The sequence below is a fragment of the Gavialis gangeticus genome, unplaced genomic scaffold (assembly GCF_001723915.1).
Source record: "Gavialis gangeticus isolate Ggan-Ray unplaced genomic scaffold, GavGan_comp1, whole genome shotgun sequence".
NCBI classification, from domain to species: Eukaryota; Metazoa; Chordata; order Crocodylia; family Gavialidae; genus Gavialis; species Gavialis gangeticus.
This window is the reverse complement of record NW_017729034.1, coordinates 40,941,330-40,958,365: the sequence shown is the minus strand read 5'-3', so window position 1 is coordinate 40,958,365 and position 17,036 is coordinate 40,941,330. Positions and strand designations below refer to the sequence as shown.

The 17,036-nt window shown below is 44.2% G+C and overlaps 1 protein-coding gene across 1 annotated transcript in view; it reads left to right on the top strand.

Annotated features, from left to right (window-relative positions):
- The window catches only part of KIF26B (kinesin family member 26B), a 450,408-nt gene that overhangs the window by 404,118 nt on the left and 29,254 nt on the right, over positions 1-17,036 (top strand). The window contains exons 9-10 of the mRNA XM_019526715.1: positions 1,213-1,375; positions 2,615-6,026. Of these exons, the coding sequence (XP_019382260.1) occupies positions 1,213-1,375; positions 2,615-6,026 (3,575 nt within the window). The remainder of the gene's footprint in view (positions 1-1,212; positions 1,376-2,614; positions 6,027-17,036) is intronic.

Here is a 17,036-nt window from a genome sequence, read left to right as displayed (position 1 = left end):
TTTTTCCTGCAATGGCAGGGGGTCGGACTTGATGATCTGCTCAGGTCCCTTCCGACCCTACCAACTGTGAAACTATAAATGACTGCACAGTAACAACTTCACAGTTCAGTGTTCATGTACACGCAGCCACAGAGATGTTTCACCACTCATGGGTGACTCACCTCTGCACATGGGTGACTGACTGCTCACATCCTTGCTTGGGAAACTCTCTTGCCTCCCAGCTGTGGGAGACCTCCACCAGTCAGGATAGACTTTCTCACTTCAAAACCCAAAAGGGATTCTATTTCCTAGCTGTGCACCCAGTTCATTACCATATGTGACCTGGCCCCTGCAGTCAGGAGTCCCCCCTTAAAGCTTTTGGAAGTATACCATTGATTGCAATATCAAGTCATTAATGAGCAAAGGATTATATTTGCAACCTTTCCCTTTTAAATCACCATATTTACAATTTTCTGTTCTCCCTGTAAGCAATAAAGTATCAGAATGTCAAACCCCAGAGTATTTAGAGAGAAGGCAGGTTAGGGTGGCCCTTTAGACACTAACTAGTTCAGAAAGGCATAAGTTTTTGTAGGCACCAAACTATTTCATCAGGGCGTGAATAGCGAGAAACAAAATTTGCTGCAAGCAGATTGCAGGCTTGTTTGATCTAACATAGACGAACAGCGGTGTAGACTCTTAAAGTTCAATTGTTTTCTGATTTCCACCACTCTTATCCTGGTTCAACTCCACTGACCTCGCTGGTTAGTCTTGAATTACCCCAATACCCTAGTGCTGAGAGAACAATCGGGGCATTAGTCTAATCTAATCTCCTCCTCAAATGCCACACCACAGTTTGTCTGTATGCTGCATATACTGACTGGGAGGAAAATGGGTAGCTGTTTGCTTTTGACTACTGTGTTTCCTGAGAGCTACTCTAAGATGCAGTTTCTCCTTTCTCTTCTATCTTAGCTGTGGCAAAACTGCTTGGGGAATTAGAAAAAAAGACAGGAAGGAGGAATTGCGAAAAAAAAGGAAAGAAGTTCCAATTTTAGGCGAAGGGTTTCTCAGCTTGCTTAGCTTCAGACATAACATAATACAAACTTGTAGTATGATAGTAATTAGGATTCCATTAAAAAGAAAAAAAAAAAACCTTGCTGAGACCCGAAGTCACATCACGACAGTCAAAGTGAAACGTAGCTCCCTAATGTAGCCTTAATTCATTTTATTTTGCAGAGACAGCAAGCTCACCATGTTGCTCAGGGAGTCCCTGGGGAATATGAACTGCCGTACCACTATGATAGCTCACATTTCGGCAGCTGCAGGGAACTATGCTGAAACACTGTCCACCATCCAGATTGCATCCAGAGTCCTGAGGATGAAGAAAAAGAAAACTAAGGTAAGAAGATGTATAACTCTTTGTCTTCTTCTAGTGGGGAAAAAGGAGCCCTTAATGAGATAGGTCGGTCTTAAAGAGCAGCAGATAACAAAATCAATAATCATAATTCCTAAGGGTATGGGTTACATGTATTTTGTGCTAGATGAGTGGTTTAAAGCTTGTAACAGAGACTGAGGGAATAAATGCTTCAACTTGAGATAGAGAAGAGACTTCAAAAAACTATAATAGGTTTCTAAGCTTAACATTTAGAAGTGTGTGTGTCTGGGAAGGCACTTTTTCAGTTAAATTAAAACAGTAATAAATGTTACTACTTTTAGAATGAAAGGAAATGAAAATAAATGAAGAATCAGATTCCCCATTTTTCCTCATAGACAGATAAGGCACGGAAAGTCTCAACCCACACAGACACACTAGTCCTGCTGTTTCTTCATAAATCTAGTAGAATTTTTTAAAGGAGATTAATGGTGGTGATCTCTTTGCTTCCAGGGGCCTACTTCCTTTTATAGCCAATTATTAACTTGGTTTAACTGACAGGTTTTCTGACCATATTTTAAACTGATGGTCTATGGATTACTGTTAAATATGATCTGCAACCAATTCTGTTTGTATCTTGTCCAGAAATCTGGCCATAGAAAGCACAGGCCAGCTACTACTGCACCAGCTACATGCCTTATCATGATAAAAACAGGATTTTCCTTGTCTTGTGTGCCTCATTTGTGTAGTGAATGTGAACTCGTTTCACAACATAGGCTTCTTAGGTAAGGTCTTCAACAGCCACCTAGTTATGTTGGTCAAATGAGATCCAGTGAAATGTTCTAACTCAATCATCCAGTGGGTTCACTGCAGGTTACATGGCCAACTGGTTTTCATAAAACACCAAGAGTCAAGACACTTGATTTTTGTTGTGAACACTGCCATTTGTTCACTGCTATTTCCTCTGGTGGCAAGATGGTTAAACTCTGAGTGTCTCAGTTTCCAAATGTTAAAAATCAGAAAGGATAATACCCAATTCCCAAGTTTAAGTTCTGTGAGTTAACCAGATATACAACATAACTAATTTACTTAATTACCTGTCCCCCAAGGTTGTAATAATGTTTCACCTAGTGTGGTAGTAGGTACGTATTAGTTTGCATTAGTATGTTATGCCATGCATTCAAGGCTCAATGGTAGTTGTGATTCTGTTGTAGATGTGCTGTGTGGAACGTGTCCATAGTGCTGACATTTATTTTCTCACCACAGTACACATCAAGTTCTTCTGGTGGTGAAAGCTCCTGTGAAGAAGGCAGAATGCGGCGACCCACTCAGTTGAGGCCTTTCCACTCAAGAAATGTAGTTGACCCAGATTTTCCTATCCTCCATTTATCAAGTGATCCCGATTATTCTTCAAGCAGTGAACAGTCCTGTGACACTGTGATCTATGTTGGTCCTAATGGCACAGCCCTCTCTGATAAGGAGCTGACAGATAATGAGGGTCCACCAGATTTTGTCCCCATAGTTCCTGCTCTGCAGAAAACCAAAAATGATGGCAAGTTGGAGGAAGTAAGTGAGACAGACCCTGGCACATCTGAAAGAGACTGTCTGAAGTGCAACACCTTTGCTGAGCTTCAGGAGAGGCTGGACTGCATTGATGGCAGTGAGGAGACCAGCACATTTCCCTTTGAAGAGCTGCCTGCTCAATTTAGTGCCGACCAGGTTTCTAAGTGCCCTCTCCCAGGCCAAATGGCAGAGCTCAGTCACTTATCTGAATCAGATAAGGAAGACGCCATACCAGACTGTCAGCAATCAGATAAGGAAGCGAGAGAAACTATCAATGCCACAATCAGCAAGATTCAGAGAAATCCATCCCCTGTTCCTTCTGGAGCTCTTACTAATGTTTCAACTCCTCCTTCTCCTAGGAGTGTCACTGGCAGCTCTTCCCAATTAGCACAGAGCACAAGCCTACAGAGTAGTAGAGAAGGTCTCAACACCTGTGGCTTTGTTGAAGGCAAACCTAGGCCAATGGGTTCACCACGGCTCGGCATTGCAAGCCTCTCCAAGACCTCAGAATACAAGCCACCAACTTCTCCCTCCCAGAGATGCAAGGTCTACACCCAGAAAGGAGTATTGCCCAACTCTGCTCCACCACCTGCACCCCTGAACAAAGACTCTGGGATGGCATCTAGTGAGTCTTTGTTGCAACCAGAGATCCGAACGCCTCCAGTGGGAATGAGCCCTCAGATCATGAAAAAGTCAGTGTCCACTAGTAGTGGGGATTTTGGAGAGACTGTTCTTGAAGAAGAACAGCAACAAAACTTTGCACCAGAGTCAAAGAAAGAGATTCTGAGCACCACGATGGTCACGGTACAGCAGCCATTGGAGCTAAATGGAGAGGATGAGCTGGTGTTTACACTTGTTGAAGAACTAACTATCAGTGGGGTCCTTGACAATGGACGCCCAACCAGCATCATCAGCTTTAACAGTGACTGTTCTGTGCAGGCTTTGGCCTCTGGGTCTAGGCCAGTTAGTATCATCAGTAGCATCAGCGAAGACCTGGAGTGTTACTCTAATTCAGCTCCTGTTTCTGAGGTCAGCATAACACAGTTCCTGCCACTTCCAAAATTGGGACTAGATGACAAGTGCAGGGATGATTGCAGCAGACGATCATCCATTAGCTCGTGGCTGAGTGAAATGAGCACAGGGAGTGACGGTGAACAATCGTGCCACAGTTTCATAGCCCAGGCATGCTATGGGCATGGTGAAGCAATGGCAGATCCCCCCATCTCTGAGTTGTCAAATGCCATACCAAATAGTAGCATGATTTGTGTAAATGACCAGCAGAATCCAGTGGCCGACAATTTGCTCATACTGTCAGAAATGGGGGAGGAAGCTTTCAATAAAGTGCCACCTATTAAAGGCTGCAAAATATCAGCTCTGGGGAAAACTACTGTCACAATTAAAAACACGGCAAACCTTAGTAGCTATGAAGGCTACATCCCAATGAAAACCAACATTACTGTTTATCCATGTATTGCTGTTAATTCTTTCAAGGGCCAAGAGACTGCTGATGGCCTAACAAGTGTAACTCCAACCGCAAAAGTTGCTTATCCTCAAGAAGGGAAAGAATCCAGTGAGAGGAAGGATATCACATTTGAAGACCCGTGGCTGAAGAGGGAGGATGATGTGAAGAAAGAGAACAGTGGTAGCAGTGATGAGCCAAGGCCTGAAGTTGGCTTGGGTCCAGCCAAGCCTGAGCACAGTAAGCAGCAGAACTCAGATGACAGGTTTAGCAGCAGCAGTGGGGAAACCTCTAGCTCTCCAGGATCTGACAATCTAAGGAGGATTGTAGATGGTTGTGAAATGGCGCTGCCCAGTTCTGCAACCCAGAGCCCCGTTCATTCCTCTGACGGCACAAAGAATGGCAGCCTCCCTCGGGGGCTCCAGAAGAACAGCAAGCAGGACGAACACGATGGCGCTCTCTCTCACTGTGTTGCTGAGAACAATGGAGTCATTTCTCCTGTTCACTCCCAGTCTTCTAAAGCTACCCTGGAAAGGAAAATCGCTTCCCCCAAGCATTGCGTTCTCACTCGCCCCAAAGGGACCCCTCCACTGCCCCCTGTTAGAAAATCAAGCCTGGATCAGAAGAACAGGGCTAGCCCTCAGCACAGTGCTTGTAGCAGCACCACCAGTAGCCCATCCAACCAACCAGCCTCTTTTCTAGCCAGCTTCCCTGATGAGGTGAATGGCAAACAGAAGGGCTCTAGCATTGACACCGGCAGCAGCAGCAGTAGCAAGTTATTTAGTGCCAAACTTGAGCAGCTAGCCAGCAGGACCAATTCCCTGGGAAGGTCCACGGTGAGCCACTATGACTGCTTGTCATTGGAAAGGGCAGAAAGTCTCTCTTCAGTAAGCTCCAAAATGAGCCCTGGAAAAGACAGCACCATGCCTAGGGCTGGGCGGAGCCTCAGCCGCAGCGCAGTATCGTCGCCGACAAACTCGGGCATTTCCCAGTCTTCAGGCGCTTCACCAAAAGCCAGCCAATCTAAGATATCTGCAGTGAGCAAGCTGCTGTTGGCAAGCCCTAAGGCCCGAAGCCTTTCTGCCTCTGCCACAAAAACGCTAAGCTTTTCTACCAAGTCTCTGCCTCAGTCAGTGGGGCAGAGTTCCAGTTTGCCCCCCAGTGGGAAAAATATGTCTTGGTCAACCCAGTCCCTCAGCAGAAACAGAGGCTCTGGGCTTGCTTCAAAACTGCCCCTTAGAGCTGTCAATGGCCGGATTTCAGAGCTCCTGCAAGGGAGCGCGAGTGCCAGAGGTTTACATTTGCGTGGCAACTCGGACACAGATGAGCGGGGCGGCCTTCACGGAGATGAGAAACCAGCTGTTCACGTGCTGCCTTCGCCTTACAGCAAAATCACCCCTCCTCGGAAGCCTCACCGCTGCAGCAGCGGGCATGGGAGTGACAACAGCAGCGTCTTGAGCGGGGAGCTACCACCAGCGATGGGCAAAACAGCCCTGTTCTACCACAGCGGGGGAAGCAGTGGTTATGAGAGCATGATGAGAGACAGTGAAGCCACGGGGAGTGCTTCTTCGGCGCAAGACTCGATGAGCGAGAACAGCAGCTCTGTCAGTGGCAGGTGCCGAAGTCTAAAAAATGCAAAGAAACGATCGAACACAGGTAGGCATGTGATTGCGTTCTGCAGATTCTGAACTAACCATTGGTGCTGGCTACGCCATAGGAGGCGAGGCAAGTCACGGGGGATTGGCTAGTTAAGGGCAAAGCACAGGTGGTGTGTAACGGTGGAGGTAGGGAACAAGCAACAGCTACTGTGGTGGCAGTCTCTTTGAACTTTTTTACTTACAAGTGAAGACCCTATTCAGGTCCACATTTTCGTTGTGAAAACCTCTCCCATGAGTAGTTTAGCTTAAATTTGCTTCAGGTTGTTGTTTTCCTTAAAGCAGGAGGATTTTGATTATAGGGACTTTTTTCAATTTTTTCATTAGTATTTTTATGATTTAAGGCACAGAAAGATATTCCTGCAAGGCTAACATGTGTCAATAATATTCTACTTCGAGTGGTTTTCCTGGTGCTCATGCACCCCTTAAGTGGGAGATTGGATTTGTTTTGAATAGCAATTTCTGTTACAGTCACACCTGCACCTTTAGCTCTGTGTATAAGGGAAAGGCAGCTACAATTTCAGGTGCATGACAGAATGCAAGTTTGTGTTTGTGCTTTCTGCAATATAGCTTTCCTGCCTCTGGGACAATACGCTTTTAACTTGAAATTTTAGTTATTTAGTGTTTTATTCCATTTTTCTTTATTTCTGCTCATTGGAGTTGGGGAAACAGCAGCAAAGGATTTTGCTTGAGAGCATAGTCTACCCAATACAGTTTGCTTTAAATCTTGATTCAAAAACTACATATCGTGCAATTTAGCTACACCAATCAGTGACGGATACCCTTACTGCTCAATCTGAAATCGACCACTTGTAGGGCTTAGGAATTAGACAACAGATGAACTTCAAAAGAACTTACAAAGCTTCTTCATGTCTTCATATCCTTGGGCCCCAGGGTAAAGAGAAGTGAGTCCACAGAATTTATAGAAACAGAGTAGTAGGGCTAGAAGGGAGGTCATATAGTCCAACCCCCTGCCTGAAGCAGGATCATCCTTATCCAAACCATCCTGTACAAACCATAATCAAATCTCTTTGTAAACTACTATCAACTCTGACACAATACAGACCTAGCACCCTAACCTACCAAAGGTGATGCAGGTGAACCGTGGCAGCCAGCATCCTGGTTCTTTGAAACGTCAATATATGCTCAAGAGAGCCTGGTTAGAGGGCCATGCTAAGGCAAACTCCCCCTCTCCTCCCCCCAGTCAAAACCAGTCTGACCATGGGGTAAAATTCCTTCCTGACCCCAAATATTGTAATCACTCAGGCTGATCCTAAGTGGAGAGGCAAGACCCTCTAAGCCAGGAACCTCTGTCTTTGCTCCCAGCAGGATCATTGGCATATCCCAGTTGAAGTCCCCAGCCTTGGCTGCAGCCAACACCCAATGCCTCTGAGGAAGGCTTAAAAACACCGTGACATATGTAGCAGGGGGTGGGAGGGCCAGCAAAGCCCAGAAGCATGAGAAATACCCATAGTAGAACACAGGCATATCTACGCCTAGATCATCCCCAAACAGTGGCTGTCCATTTTCTTCTTGAACACCTCCAGTGATGGAGAGTCCACAACTTCCCTAGGGAGTGTATTCCACTACCTCACTATTCTGAAGTCTTTCTGAATATCCGATCTAAATTTACTTTGCTCCAACTTCAAGCCATTGGTCCATGTCCTTCTCTCTGCAGCAGGGGAGACACGGTGTTTTCCTTTTTTATGGCAGCCCTTCAAGTATTTGAAGGCTGCTATCATGTCCCCTTTTGAGTGCCTTTTCCACAAGCTGGACATACCTAGCTCCTTCAGCCTCTCCTCATATGACTTGCCTCCCAAGCCCTTGATCATTTTTGTTGCCCACCTCTGGAACCTCTCTAATTTCTCCATGCCCTTTTTAGAATGTGGAGCCCAGAACTCCACACAGTACCCAAGATGAGGCCTAACCAGTGCCAAGTAGAGAGGCACTATCACCTCCCGTGGCTTACACCTAATGCTTCTATTGATGCATCCCAAAACCACATTTGCCTTGGCTGCATCACACTGTTGACTCGTATTGAGTCTGTGATCTACCAAGATTCCCAAATTATTTTCCATAGTGCTGCCATCAAGCCAGGTGTCACGCATTTTATATTTGTGTTTCTGATTATTTGTCTCAAGGTGTAGCACCTTGTATTTGTCCACATTGAACTTCATCCTGTTAGCTCTAGCCCAACTTTCCAGTCTGTCGAGATCCTTCTGAATTGTGCTCATGCCGTCCAATGTATTTGCAGTCCTTCCCAGTGTCATGCTCTCTACAACTTGTTCAAGAAGCTTTCTATGCCAGCATCCAAATAATTAATAAACACACTGAACAACACCAGACCCAATACAGAATCATGTGGGACTCCACTTGAAGCCTCCTGCTGTTCTGACATGGACTCGTTAATAAATACCCTTTGCTTGTAGCTATTGAGCCTGTTGTCTATCTACCTTATAGTAGTTTTTTCCAGCCTACATTTCTCCAATTTGTTTATGAAAAGGCCACATGGGACCTTGTTAAAAGCCTTGCTGAAGTTCAGATACACTATATCCACAGCTTTCCTTCATCCATCTAAGTGGTTGCTTTGTCAAATAAGGAGATTGGGTTTGTTTGACATGATTTGTTGTCATAAATCCATGCTGGTTGCTTATGATCAGCCTCTCTTCCTCCAGACACTTACAAATGGCCTTCTAGGATATGCTCCAGTAATTTCCTGGTATTGAGATGAGGCTAATGGGTCTGTAGTTCCTTGGTTCCTCCTTTTTGCCTTTTTTAAAGAGGGGTACTATGTTGACCCTTTTCCAGTCCTCTAGTACCTGGCCCATCTCCCACAGCTTCATGAAAGTCATTGCCAAGGGCTTTGAAATTTCCTCTGCCAGTTCCTTCAGTACCATGGGATGAAGTTCATCCAGCCCAGAACATTGCTATGCTTCAGAATAGTTAAACAGTCCTGTTTTGTAATTGTTTCCTGAGTATAATAGCTGCCATCAGCCAGCTTCATGAACATCTCTGAATATCAGCAATGGTATGATTTGAAATTGTGGGCCTGATGGCAACTTACACCTATGTCAGATGGCATGCCAGACTTAACCTGTGACCTTTTAGAGGTAGGTTGAAATCTGTGTGCCTGCCCAACAAGCACTCCATGGATCAGCTGGACACAGTTGTCTCAAAAACACCATCTTCTTTAAGATGGTGGAGGGATCTGCTACAGGTTTGCAGTGGAGTTACTTTCTCAGTTGTCCTGCCTACCAGGAGATGGCTAAACCTGGGAAGGCGAGCTCATCTCAGTGCCACTAAGATTCAGGGCCTGTCCTCTTCCCACACACCACGGTGCCCATAAATGTCCTAGAACTAATGGTAAAGCAGCAAGCCTGCTAGGCTTTCTCGCCTCTTAATTAGGGTGTTACAAGGCAAAAGCTAATTGGCAATACCACGATGAGGCATCACATCAACAGACAAAGAGAAGCAAGCCCCACTTTGTTATGCAAGGAGGCAGTGTGTCTTTCAAACTGGTGAATTTCCAGTGTGACATCACACTGATAGTGTTGCACTTGCCAGGTATCCAGAATGCTCTGACGAGATCCTTCCTAGAGAACCACAGTGGTCCCATCAGTAACTGTTTCCTTTTTCTGATGTCTTTCACACCTGGGTATCCTGACTATGGGACTATTTATGACTTTCCAGAACAAGTGTCAAGCATTTTACTTCAGCAGGGGTATGAGCCAAGCTGGCTGACAGAGGCTTTCCTCTGTATGTAGACCATAATCCTCAGAGTTGGAAATCCCTAGGAAGCTCAGACAGGGTCTTGGTCTTAATCATTTTGTTTGGCCTGCCTAGGGCTGGCCATTCTGATACTCAGTCGGTCACACTTCCATCACTTCTTAACCTAATCTCCCAGAACAGGGCAGGTGCTGCAACACAAGCTGGCCATGACCCACCTGTAAGCCTGATTTGACCAAATGACACATTTTTAGAGAAATTGCTCTGCTTACCTACAAGCTATTTCCTTACAAAGTAGAAAGACTTTTAACAGACTGATTTATTTTGTGAAGTGGAAAGAAATTTCTGTGTGGGTGACTCAGCTGCTTCTTCCACTATCTACTTTAACTCTGGCTATCCTAGACTATCTTTTTTTTTTTTTTTTTTTTTTTTTTTTTTAGGAGACCCAGGGTGTTGTTTTATTTTGTTAAAATGCATCTAGCAGTCATCTCTCTAATCAGATGATGTAAAGTTATACTGTTACATACAAGCTCTGCAGTGATGAAATTCCTTAAGGGCCTTTCCATTCCTTCCTACTAGCTAGAGAGATGGTGCCTGCCAGGGACGTCCGTCTGGTTCTAGCTAATTTGATGGAGCATTTAAGCCAAGGGCAACCTGTTTAGTTTACTATCTATCCATAAATGTGCCATTTTGGTGTGGCTATTAATCCACCTAGAAAAGTCATCAAAATGAAGGGCTCTTGCTTGTAGCTCTTTTGATCTAAGGACATAGGCAGGCAAGGTTCTTTGGGTTTGGGGTTCTGTTGGATCCAAACCATGCCAGGACAAGAAATGTAAAACCTGCCAACACATCTCCACCATTCCCACAATGCAGAACCCCACAACAGAACCGTTACCATTCATGGATCTTACACCTGTACCTCCAGAAATGTGATACATCTCATCCAGTGCAGCAAGTGCCCTGATGGAAAATATGTAGAAGAAACCAAATAACAAGTGTGTACCAGAATGAACGCCCTCCGAAAATCCATCAAAGACAAAAATATGCAATTACCTGTGGGTACCCACTTCTTACAAGACAATCACTTCCTCTCCAATCTCTTGGTTCTAATCCTCAAAGGGAACTTACAAAACACCTTCCGCAGATGAGCCTATGAACTTCACTTCATAAATCTAGCTGATACAATAAATCATGGACTGAAGACAGATATTGGATTTATGTCACATTACAACCTCCCTGATATCTGACACAGGTAACCTGCCTCAAGCAGACTATTTGCATTCCTTCACACATTTCCCTCCCTTCCCCCCTCCCCACCCTGCCACCTCTACCCATTGTCTTCCATTCATTTGCATTTTCAAAGACTTCTTGTTATACTTCAGCTTCTTGTGACCTTGGAGAAAACAGAACAGCAGTAGAGTCTCCCAGTAAAAGGGTGTTTGTGCCCAAATACTCACAAAAAACATTTTTTCCAACTATTTAGTTGGTCAAATAGAAGATATCACATCTACCCAAAGAACCTTGTCTGTCATCAAAATGAAGGCACTTATGGCCTTTGTATACCATCTTCCACAGGACAAGACCATCCTTACTCTGAGTTTGTACCTGCTATGGTCTTGGAATTTTGTCTTAATCAGTTAATACTTTGTGGTGCCCTTCCCAGAGCCTGACCCTGGCCTATGTAAAATGAAACTGCACATGTTAGTTGCAATGAAAACGTTATCCTTTTATTCTTGAGCAATACAAAGACCTTTAGAAAGTCTTGCAACTGTTAAAAGCATTCACAGGCAGACTTGGAGGACAGTATGTCTGTGATTATTTAAGGGGCCCTCTGATTGCATTGGTACTTCTGACTGTAACACACAACATCCCTTTGGGCCAAGTCAGAGCATATTCCACCTGGGTTTATCTATCCCCCCAGTGAATGTTCTGCTTCCTGACATTTTTAAAGCTCACCCCAAACATTTACCTCCTATTTCCAAAGATGACACCAGCATCATAGAGCTGCTTATAATTGGATGTTAAGAACACCTGTAATCTTGCTGAGACTGGCAGTTTATTCCCCTTCCTCTGATAGCCTGGAGGGCAGGGAAAGCCCTAATTCCTACTCAGCAGTAGAGGGAACATAGGCGGATGGGTGTGTGAAGACTGTGGTTGTGGAAGAGCTCTGGGTTCTGTTGCCCCACTTTGTGAGTTAGCAGTTTTGATTCCTGATAGGCAGGGATGGAGTGTGAGGGGCTCTCAGGTGCAGCAGCTCTCCCACCTCAAAGTGGCTGAAAATGATGCTCCTGGCTTTGGACCTGGTTGGAATGGGCTCAGTCACTTTGGTAGAGGGTACAGAAGACACCAAAGTTGGGGACGAGGCTTTTTTTCTGCGCTGTGCAGTGTTTTCTTTCTTGGTCTTGTCTGGTCCATCTAGAGAGTGTAAGGCTTTATCTGATAGGCTTTTGACTCTTTGGGTCAAAATGCAGTGTGTATATACAAGGTCAGCGATGAACAGAAGTCAGCAGCAGATTTTGGTATTTCCATATACATGTGATGTTTCCCTGAAGGTCATTAGATTCTGCAGGCAGAAAGTTGTAGTGCCTGTGCTGCTCCTCAGAGCTACTCCAAGTTGATGTGGGATAAAACTGACCTGAATATTATTTCTTTTTCACTAAGCATGGACTTTGCTCTGGCTTTTGATTGTCTTCCATGTTGTTGAACTGTAATTTCCCATGAGCTTAGGTCCTTTCTCCACAGTCATCACTGTCAGACATAAACTCTGCCAATGATACCTTTTGGCCAATAACTTCTAGATTTGAATATCTGAGGCAGAGAATTTTGACTGGAGGACTGTTTTCCTTGGAAGCTGCCCACCCTGTTAGTCCACCAGAGCCCAAACCTGTTATCTTACAGAGAACTCTGCAATGCTTACCTGGTGTTTGTGTGGAGGAGATATTTGTGTTATTGCTATACTAATTCTTGTGTTTTATTGAATGAATGGGTTCAGTCATGACTATAACAGGGCATTTTTATGTATTTTAAAATTGAAATTAAATAAAAATAACTTTCTCACCTACATATTGCCATTGACATTGAACATTTGCTTGACAATTAACAAGGCTTCAGCTTTCTTATAACCCATCTCCTTTTTTCCATTTGATCTTGCAGCAGTAAAGTCGTAATTCTGTGTTTGATGGTAGCACAGTCTTTCACATGTCAACAGATTTATGATGTCATAAAAACAGGATTATGACTTCAACACAGGATCAAAATGAAGGAGAGGCTGGGATGTGATAGAGCAAGGTGTTGTTCACATATTTTTATCGTAGTAATATTATGAAAAGAACCATGTTGGTTTGGCACATTTTATTTTACTCAAATATTCTCTTCCGGTAGATTTGTTCTGGTTTCAAAGGCTTCTGATAAGTAACGTTTTACATGAAAAACATCATACAAAGCTGTGTAGCTCTTAAAGCACAGATATTATTTTAATACGTGGTGTCAAGAGCATTGAACCCTTCCTGATTTGCTGTCATAGATCCACAGTGCCATAATGGATATGGCACTATAGATGTGCTCATTTCAGGTCAGGTAACCTTGTCCACTTTATTTATGATTATTATTAACAGAAATGCTAGCTGTCATACATGATCAACATGAATCAACAGAAAGCCCCTTTAAGAGATGCCATCAAGAGTCTTTAAGGGAATCACCAGTAGTCTTGTCAGATTTCACAATTACTTTTGAAATCTTGACACATTGGAGAGAGAGATTTTTTTCTATGATTAAGACCTCGCCTTTCAGTATTCTTAAGTGCAGCGCTTGTAGGTTCTCATGCATTGGTTGCTATAGTCTTCGTATTAGAAATACAGTAACAGCTTTTGAAAGAAAAAGCCAGTTCATACTTTTCACTTCTGGCTGGAGTTAAATTCCAGGGTTTGAGTGGACACATATACGTTTCACTGACCAGCTAATGTTCCGCCCATAAAAGAAACACTCTCACAAACTATTTTCCATTGCATTCTGCTACCGGCTCTCTAAACTGCCATGTTACGTGATTGCAGCATCAGGGAAATGAGCCTTCCTCTTGGAAATTAACACAGCGGTGTAATAAGTAGCCCAAGCTTTTTCACATTTAACAGTGGTACCATAACATTAGGTCCGTACATTATGGCTCTGAAACAACTGCTTATGCTAGAAGCAGATCTTAATTGTAAAAACCTTTAGCACTTATCCAGCATTGTGTATTTTCAAAGTTGTGTGCAATTGCTAGCTAATCCTCCCACTGGGGTAAGTATTATTACACTTTCCATTATGTAGACAGGGAAACTAAGGCAGAGAGTTAATTAGTTTACCCAAGGCCACAGATCAAGTGAGAAATAGGGCCAGAGTTAACTCTCAGGAAGCCTTAGTTTCTAGCCTCAAGTCACTTGACTTGACCATACACCCACTAATGGTGTTGCCCTTAAGATAAGTGAAGCGGAAAGCTTTATTTGTAACAGTCTTTTTGTGACAGATTGTCCCTCCCTCTCCAACCCCCAGCATCTGTACAGCTATTTACTCTCGGGTTTCTACCCTCCTTCCATTAATCTCTTCTTCCTAAGAATGAATAGGTACCTCTGTCACTTTCCTCATCATGTAGCAGTGGAGGGTGGAGGACCTTTGAAAATAGGGAGGCAAAACTGCCAGAGCTGCCAAAAGCTGTTTGTAGATAGGGGGGGAAATGTGCTCTGTCTGGCTCTTATCTTTGCCTACCTAGGAGTCTAGCTGGCCACCCTTGATCCCCACCCATAGAATGGGCCCTGACACAACCATGCCTAGTCTCCATGCCTCCTCTGTTCCTCTAGTATAGTGCTCCTGTTTAACAGACTGCCAGGGGATTAGAAATAGTTGCAACCTATAAGATTTATTACACAGAAGGCTGTGTCTACACAAGACGCTGACTGTGCAGTTATTACTGCGCAGCCATTTAGTACTTGTTTATTCAAGTACTAAAGGACTGTGCAGTAACTCAAGTTACTGTGCAGCAGTGCTCACGAATGGCTTTTTTGTGATGCTACTGTGCAGTAGTCCAGTGCTACTGTGCAGTAGTCCAGTGCTACTGCGCAGTCAACATCTCGTGTAGATGCAGCCGGAGATCATTTAAAAATAACTGTTGGTGGGATTTTTAAAACATTGCCTTAACTCCCAGCGAAGTCAGCAGTAACTTTGGGGCCCTTTTGAAAATGTCATCCTGAACTTTTGTGCTTTGCATTCAAAGCAAACTTCCTATTGCAAAATCACAATAACGTTTTAGGAAATTAGGGCTGTGTGCTGGGTTAGCTGGACAGAATGGTGCTGTCAGTAGGCCATATATCTTATTCTCAGTTCTGCTATTACCTCATGGTGTCACTTGGGACAACTCATTTAGTTTCTCTGTCCCTCTGTTTCTATGTTGTAAGACAAGATAGTGCCACTTGCCAAACTTTGTAAACTCACCACTGGCAGTCTTAGGTCAACAGTATGACACGCTCATTATTATCATGCTGTATATGTTAGCACCTTATCCCTGGTGGACCAAGGTCAGTTGGTGCAAGGGGGCATATCACTTACTGAAGTCATGCTCAGAACTGATCACCAAGTCCACAGATTCAGTTTTCTAAAACAAATGAAAAAACTGCCTTCCTGTTCCAGGTGCATAATGTCTGGGAGCAATGAGGTAAGAATAAGAACAAATGAGAGCCAGGAGGGTACTTAGGTTTGCACTGTACACCAAGGCATTATTTGATCTCCCATACAATGTGGATGAAGGTCTTGTGCCTACCTCCACCACCATCCCCCACACTCCTATGTGTTGTTTATTGGTTCCTGGTTTCTGCCTCCTATAAGGTTTCAAAATGGTCAGAATGCTAATGAGCCCTCTCACCGGAACGATAGCGCAGAGAGGGGCATTTGGTACAATTTGTAACAGGATGAGGTTTTCTATGGAAACCACAGAGATCTTCCTTAGGCTTTGTTTCCCCTTCCCTTTTTTGGAATTGGCTTGTGTACATAAAAGAGACCCATGCCTATGTTTTATATGGCTAGATCAAAGGGCTTTGGCATGTCTGTGACTAATTACTGCTTGCAGTGTGAATTCAGGACTGGACAGTTTCCTCTCCTGAGGAGTATGCATCTGTTTACATTTCTGTCCCTCTCTCTAGTTCAAATTTTTTTAAAAAGTAGTGGTTGCAGTTCTTTAATAAAAGGTGTCTGAGAAGCAAAGCAAATCTAAGCTTGAAGAGTTGTAAAACATGGAAGACAGGGCTTGTTTCAGCAGGGGCAAGCCCTGTGGATCTTTCGGGTCTGGGCTTCTGGTCAGGGGGGGCTTGGCTTAAGCAGCGAGTTAGAGGCAGGAAACAGTGCACAGATGATTATTGTTGGCTGCCTGCCTGCTGGCATGACCTGGGCTCTCTCAGTTGGGAGGAAGATAAAGGACTTGGGCTGGAGAAGAAGGGCAAGAGTCCATCTGGGAAAGAAGGAGATTCTGTCCAGGTGGCTGGGCTGGGAAGGAAGGGGTGTCTACAGGGCATGCAGGTTCTGTTAGTCTAGGTTTGTTTAATGATCATTGTGGGTCAGTTAAACAAACAAGAAGTTAAAGAAACCCTATTGAGCTCAAGGGCCTCCATTGCACTTGAGGCTTTTAGGCCCCTAGCGGACATGCAGTAAGGGCACAGTGGGATCTGATGCATGATCCACACTCCCTGGAATGCTACACATGCATGGCAGGAGATGTGATTGTGGGATCAAGCAGCAGATCCCATCTCACCAGATCCCAGATTCTCCCTGCACCAAACAAATACCAAGCTTCTGCAGCTGGGAGCCCCATCAGCTGATCCAGGTTCTCAGTGGGGGCACCATCAGCTGATCTGGGCTCTTAGCCATGGGGGGGTGCACCAGGCACCCCACAGCTGAGAGCCCTAGCCTGGTCACACATTCCATTAATGGTATGATAGGAACCAGCCACAAAGTTATTACACAAAATATGTGTAATTTTATGTGGTAACTTTGTGGCTTATTTGCTGTTTTATCACACCATAGTTGCAGCCAGGTAACTACTTAAGATATGATTAACTGGTTGACCATGTGTTAAGCGTAACATGTACCAGGGACCTTATAGAAAAGAGATTAATTCAAGTTACTTTCCCAAAATCTAAAAGGGGTTGGATTTGCTACACAGATATGCCCTGAGTCAGAGTTTGGATTCACATCTGAACTTTCCCTGCATGAAAAGGGGGCTCAGATGCACAGTTCTGCTTTAGGCTCCTGTCATCTCATGAAG